This window comes from Elephantulus edwardii, unplaced genomic scaffold (genome assembly GCF_000299155.1).
Source record: "Elephantulus edwardii isolate Elephantulus edwardi_28Jun2011 unplaced genomic scaffold, EleEdw1.0 scaffold00071, whole genome shotgun sequence".
NCBI lineage: Eukaryota > Metazoa > Chordata > Mammalia > Macroscelidea > Macroscelididae > Elephantulus > Elephantulus edwardii.
This window is the reverse complement of record NW_006399821.1, coordinates 1156598-1163804: the sequence shown is the minus strand read 5'-3', so window position 1 is coordinate 1163804 and position 7207 is coordinate 1156598. Positions and strand designations below refer to the sequence as shown.

At 40.9% G+C, this 7207-nt stretch overlaps 1 protein-coding gene across 1 annotated transcript in view; it reads left to right on the top strand.

The window, feature by feature from the left end:
* LOC102867152 (rho-related GTP-binding protein RhoU-like) overlaps positions 1-3382 on the top strand; it is a 9642-nt gene extending 6260 nt beyond the window's left edge. The window contains exon 3 of the mRNA XM_006888699.1: positions 2863-3382. Within this exon, the coding sequence (XP_006888761.1) occupies positions 2863-3318 (456 nt within the window). The 3' untranslated portion in view covers positions 3319-3382. The remainder of the gene's footprint in view (positions 1-2862) is intronic.
* Positions 3383-7207: the final 3825 nt, after the last annotated feature.

The following is a 7207-nucleotide window of genomic DNA, read 5'->3' as shown; positions in this document are numbered from 1 at the left end:
GTGTGTATATATATAGTGTGTGTATATATATATATGTAATTGTTGTTAGGTGCCTTTGAGTTAACTGTGACTCACACGACCCTGTGAACAGCACATCACTCTGTCCCAAGCCATCGATGATCACAATTGCTGTCATGTTTTAATTCATCATTGTCATCACTTTGTCCATCTCATTGAGTTTTTTCTCTCTTAAACTGACAACTGCCCACCTTTCCCAGAATGCTTGATTTATTTTTCTAGCTAAAACTGTACCAGAAAAATCTTAGCATTTGCTTTGACTACTAGCAAAGCTAATCCAGATAATCTTTCAGCAGACTTGAATCAACACCAGCAGTGTTTTCTTAGCATTAACCCAGCTGATCGAATTCATCTCTGCTCTAATTCATGGAATTCATCTGTGCTAACTGGTCAGGTCTCAGAAACCCTGATAGGCACAGGTAGTCAGAAGAGGCAGCTCGAATGCAGGCTTTACTAGACGCTGAACTGAATGACGAGAAGCTAGCTCTAGTGCTGAGAGACTGGAAATTACATCTTGTGCCTTTGGGTTTTCTCATTTTGGAGGGTTATTTTTGCCAACAAGGACTCCCTATAAACAGCATATCAGAACCTCACCCTATCCTTCATGATCATGGCTCTGATATGCCTGAGCCCACTGTTACACTCGCTGGGTCTACCCATTCTTAGAGGATCTTCCTCTGACTTCCAACTCTTCCCTGTATGATGATATGTACATGTTAGTAGGACTTTTTTTTAACAGTGGCTGCAGAGTTTTACTAAAGTGAAAATAGATCAGAAACTGAGAACATTAAGAAAGAAACCTTTGGCATAAAAGAAAGAAACATTGAAAAGAAAGGAATGAAATAAAAGTAGTTCACTTCAGACTGCCAACCGTGGGAGCTGAAGATTTTTCAACCTTCAGACCTAGGAGGTTCTTGTGAAAATACTTGGGGGGAAATCCAGCTGCTGCTTGATCAGAAGGACGTGTCCTAGTGGAGCTGCCTGCCATCTGCACCCTTACCCAGCCACCAAACTGTATCTTGTTTGGTTCTCATACTCAGACCTGGCTCTGGCAAGCTCACACAAACCGCTTGGCTTCAGAGCACATTTCCCTGAGCAGAGTGTTCCAGCTGGCCTCCTCGTGCTAATGTGTCTTGCATTTATTTTAGCAAATATCTATGGTTTCTGATCAGGCAGTGAGCAGCAGGGTTTAATTTCTGTTTTGCTTTCTGAGCCCATGAGACAGACTCTAAAAGAGGTCTAGTGAAGTCCGGTTTCCAAACCCTTGTCACAAACCCAGACTTTTCTTGTGCCAGCCTTTTTCTCATGCAAGATGACTGGCATTTTGAAGGTGAAGTATAGGGATCCCTGAGGGATTGATTTAAAACTGATCTCAAATTTGGGTACAATTTACTCTGAGATCCTCTGTTAACAGAGGTAACATTATATTAAAAAGCATTCAGAAGTGAGCTGCCATGTGCTTGCTTGAGCTCTGGTGCCAACTCTTTCAGAGCAAGAGTAGCACTAAGAGACTAAGAAACTGCAGTAGTCTGCTAACCTTTACTCCTAGAAGACCAGCAAATGGCTGGCACCCCTTACTCAGTTCTCATCATCTTGGCCAGTTCACTTAAGTGCTTGTTAGTTGGCTCTTGCCCCCCTCCAACACAGCGTGGTAATGTGGGGTCTCAAGTGCAGAAAGGACTTTCAAATAAAACAGAGATTTTCTTCATACCTAGAAGAAAAAGCTATAGGCAGAAACTAATGCTTATGCCTTAGTTTATAAGTAATGCAAGTTGAGTAACAAAATGACTGGATAATGTTTAACTTATTTCTGGCCATTGAGAAATTATCAGTAGCATGACTCATGCACCAGAAAGACAAGAGGAAGCAAAAAGAAGGAGGCCTATTTCTGGCTGACCAGGCTGTCTGGTCACCATCACCCTCCCATTCTGAGTGAATGGTGCAGGTAAGGCCAGTACCACTGCCACATTACCACTGTTGTCACCAAGCTGCAGTCTTAGAGAGAGAAGTGCTGTGGTAAAAGACTGTGATTTATTGGTGCCACATTGAAATCCAGAGACAAATACTGATAGAATCTGTTTTACAAGCATAGCTAGGGACCAAGGGTCCAGATAAAAAGTCTGAATTATTCTGGGCTAAAGGCTAAATTGTTATTTATAAAATTCATCTACTTTGAGTGCTTTTTCTATAAATTGTAAGTGGATCATGAGAACTGATTCTTAAACTTTTATGGCAGCCCTAGTGTTATAGCATAGAGAGCCCTCCTGGCCTTGTGGTAAGAAGGCCGAACCCTAAGACATGTGGTTCAAATCCACCAGCTTCTTCAAAGGAGAACGATAGGTAATCTCATCCCATGCCATTAACTGCCTCTGATAATCTACCAGAGGATAAGCTATGAGTCCATTCCAATAGCTGTGAGTTGGTTCTGACTTGATGGCACACAGCAAGTGTGAGAGCAGGAAGCTGTGATGCCCTAGTGGGTGAGAAGTTGTTTTATCAATCCAAAGGCCGGTGGTTTGAATCCACCAGCAGCTCTATGGAAGAAAGATGGGCAATCTCCTCTTGTGCAATTCACACTAAAACTCACTTGAGGTTCAGCTATGAGTTGTTTTCCACCTCAGCAGCAATGTGTTGAGTATTAAAACAGACCACTGAAGAAGAAAGTTGTTATGTCTGCTTTGGTAGCATGGACTCCCATTAGATGGCAGGATCGTGGTTTCTTCTGTACAACCAGTGGCTTTTAGTTACCTGCCGGACTCTTTTAAGGGAAACTATTAAGACTGAATTGTTGGTTGATGACAGTTGTTTGGATGAATAATGTCTGGATGTTTCTTTTTCTTGCAGGATGAATTTGACAAGCTCAGGCCTCTATGCTACACAAACACAGACATCTTCCTGCTGTGCTTCAGTGTGGTGAGCCCTACGTCCTTCCAGAATGTGAGTGAGAAGTGGGTCCCTGAGATCCGGTGTCATTGCCCCAAAGCCCCCATCATCCTGGTCGGAACTCAGTCAGATCTCAGAGAAGATGTCAAAGTCCTCATTGAATTGGACAAATGCAAAGAGAAGCCCGTGCCTGAAGAGGCGGCCAAGTTCTGTGCTGAAGAAATCAAAGCTTCCTCTTATATAGAATGTTCAGCTTTGACTCAGAAAAACCTGAAAGAAGTCTTTGACGCAGCCATAGTTGCTGGCATTCAGTACTCAGACACTCAACAACAGCCAAAGAAGCCCAAGAGCCGGACTCCAGACAAGATGAAAAACCTCTCCAAGTCCTGGTGGAAGAAATACTGCTGTTTTGTATAATGCTGGCAAGAAACTCACAAAGCTATTTCCAGATGAAATCAATATTAGAAGCTATATTAGCTGAAATAATTCTGTTTATTATGTAGGAGCTGTATGGATAATGAGTGTGTATTATAGAAGGTGATTTCTGTGTCTTTTCTTGCCTTTTTTTGTTGTCTATCTGAGCTGGGAATGAGATACTTACAGAGAATATTTTTGAAGTGAGTTAAGAATTTGTCACACCTCGGGAAATGGAGAATTCTATGCCTCTGAATGAATTTGCAGGGAGCTTTGGTGGCCTAGTCTGTAGGGAGCTGTGCTTTTTGATAGCGCAAAGGCACCTCTCTGGTAGTTCAAATCCACCAGTAGCTCTAAGAAAGAGAGCTTTGTATTCTGAGATTTACAGCCCCTAAAAACCTGCAGAAAGGCCAGCTATGAGTCACCGTTTAGTCTGAGTTGAATGAATTTACACAGGAGAAAGCACCTAAAAAAAGACACCTCACAGCTAGATGTCAGGAATGAAGTTTTCCTACATTATAATGTACAGAAGAACAAAATGGGAATTGCTGTGGTTAACCCTCCCTTGATTTCAGTGCCATTTTAGTGCATGTAAAAGTGTCATGGTGGCTCAGTAGTTAAGGGCTCAACTACTAACCAAAATGTTGGTGGTTTGAACCCAAAAGTCACCACAGGAGAAAGAAAGGCAGCAAACCAGCTTCCATCAAGATTACATCCTCAAAAGCCCTGTGGGAGCAGGTCTACCCTCCTACAAGATTGCCGAGTCAGAATTAACTTGTGGGCAGTGGTTTATTTTGAGGCTTTTTGTTTAAACCCAAAAGAGAACTTGTATTGGGATATCCCATTCTTAGACCAGTTGTGCTACATAGTATTAAACACAGCCAGAATGCCAGGAGGGGCAAGCAGGTGTCCATCTGTAGTTCTTACCTGTTCTTTAGTTTGATGTTTTCTCTGCTAGGTTCTGTAGCACACACCAAACTGGACAAGACCCAGGAAGTAAGGCATGTAGGAGGTGTTCTCCTCTACAAGGTAGTGGAGCACACACACCACACTGCTTAAGACCAGGGAGGTAGGGGAGTAGGAAGCATTATGTGACTTTTAAAAACCTCTATACTTAAACTGTCCCATCTGCAGGAAGGTGAATAGTCTCAAGATGCCTGTAGCAAATGTTGCTGGCACACAAGCTGCCTCAGGTTTGGTGTCAGCCAGAATGCACTCGTGTGCCTACACCCACACTCATGCACATGTGTGCGTGTGCGTGTGTGTGTGTGCAGCTCTCTTTGCTGCCAGTTTAGCCTTTTAGAAAATGGGCAGGACGCATGACCACAAAACAGATTTTTAAGAAAGATTGGTTTCAAAGAAGGCTTTTGAAAAATAGAGGTATTTTTTACTGTGCCCTAGGAAATATTAGATATGTTTGGGTTTGTGTTTTATATTTTTAAAAACCTTAAGACAAAGCAAAAGAAAACCATTTGAAAGCTGGTGGAGCCGTGTTTTAAGTCTTGAAAAGCAGGGTGGATACTGGGACCACTTCCCTCATATTCTGCTGCTTCCTCATGGTGGGCATTGAAATAACACATTGGTAAAACTTTTGTGGCCTTTAAGACAGTAGATCTTAGCATTTAATCTTATAGAGGGAAAAGTGCCATATCAGGAAAATAGTCTCTTTCATTTGATAGGTATGTTGCTCACATGCCAAAATATAGTACAAGTGTATTAAACTGCAGTGCCAAGCTTGCAGTACATTAAACAGATTTCTCAAAACCAATGCAATAACAAACTCTAGGAAAAATTTTTAAAGATAGTGGGTAGAAGGTTTTTCTCTCTTTGAAGGCTCTTGTCTTTTAAAAAAATCTATTTTGTGTTTTTCTATAGAAAAAAATAAAAGATCATGTTATGCTTAAGGCCAAAAGCTCTTTTATTCCTATAACTAGGTAAAAATGAAAGCATTTCTTTGCTTAACAAAGGTTAATTTTTAAATCAGTAAAATGTTTACTCTTTATTTCTCAGTACCTTGAAAAATTGATAATGTGATAGTTTTTGGAAACATTTACAACTCAAATGATTAAAATACTTTATTTGTGGAAATGCTCACAATAAATCTGACTAAATGCATTTTAAACTTGCAACACTTAGCTTAACTATATGTCGAAAGTATTTCCTCTTGGCGGGTTGACCAGCCTTGATGTGCAAAACTGGAGACCCCTCCTGGGGGTGGGGGGTGTTTCCTCTCCATCTTCCTGAATGATGGGGGAAAAGCAGTGAGAGAGTTCTTTAACTGGTAGGTGATTTTAAATACCATTTTTTTTTATTATGTTACTACAGGTGTCATGGAGTACTATGCAAAATAATTTCTAAGGTAGAATACACAACTAGGAAGTCATCTGATGCATGTGACGGTGTGTTGGGTTGCCCCTGGTCCCCTTAGGTAGCCATCAAGGGAGCAGGAGCAGAGCATCTAGAGAAGATAAGCCTTGTGCAGTCTGTTCTGAAAGCTGTACTAAAGAGTTTGATTTTTTCAGCAGTTTTTGCCTGATGTTGCCCTGAAAATCATAGGAAACAAAGAAATGTTGCAGGTGGATTAGTGCTTAAAATCCAGCACAAATCAAGTGAGTTGGCATTTACGTGTAGCGGTTTTAAATGCATGGCTGAGTGTTGAAGAGTAGTAAAGTTACAGTTGTATTTGGTGTTTCCTTTACTTTCAGTTCTTTGTAAAATTATGAGTTTTGGTAGGAAAATGGTTTTAAAGTATGCACTTTGGTTCAATATCAAATTGATTTTATCAGAATTTAAAAATTATTAGACTTACAGCTTGGTGTGCAGAAAAGAATTTTGTAATTTAGAGACTACTACTTTAACTTCTGAAGTGTAGGTCACTGTCATAATTTTTACCATATGATATGCTCGAAAACTCGCTTGCTGTCTCTTTTTACCATGTATATAGAATAGAGTGTTTTATAATACTGGCCATTGTTCTTGACACACTTCAGAGGAACTGAGCATTTATTACTCAAGCCAAACTGGGAGCAGAGCCTTCTCCCAGACAGTTGTAACCTGGTGCCTTACCAAGTCATTCTGTTTCTCAGTATAAATGATGTTGAGCGAAATGTTGTACTTGAAAAATGCTGTGAATGAGGTGATATGTAATAAATTATCAGCATCTTCTCTAACTGCACTTGCTTTTTCTATCCAAGAATGTCCTTGGAAGTGAATAAAATTCTAATCACATCGGGAAAGAACTTATTATATAGAGGCAGATGATGGAGACGTCAAAGTAGATTGGAAATGCTTCTTCAACAAATATAATCCCCACTCATTGCTACCTACTTAATCCCCACTTATGGTGGCCAGGCAGGGCAGAGCACATCCATGCTATAAATCTTCATAGAAGCAGAGCCTCTCATGGAGTGACTGGTGGGTTTGAACTGCCAACCTTCTAGTAAGCAGCTGAGAATTTAGCCACCTAACAAATGTTGTTGTATACCATTGAGTTCAAACTGACCCATAGCTGATCATCCAGTGGGTTTTCAGAGACAGTAAATGACATGATAGGAGATTGCCCATCTTTCTCAGACTGTGAAGCAGGTGGTGACTTCGAACCATGTATGTTTGGGTTGGCAGTGAAATTCCTTACTACCAGGGAGCTCTGGCAACAACAACACAACAAGCCAGAGCTTATTTAATACAGGGTTTTGAGGAATCTAGGGTCATAGTCTGCTAAGACTCCCTGGTGTATACATTTGTAACTGGCTGCATACTGATGATCCAGGAAGAAATCTCATTTGAGATGCACTAGTGTGCAGTGAAAGGAGATGTCACTTAACCTAAGCCTCAGTTTCCTCATGTACAAATAATAGTCTTTGTCCCCAGGCCGTTTGAGTCCTGAGGGAGA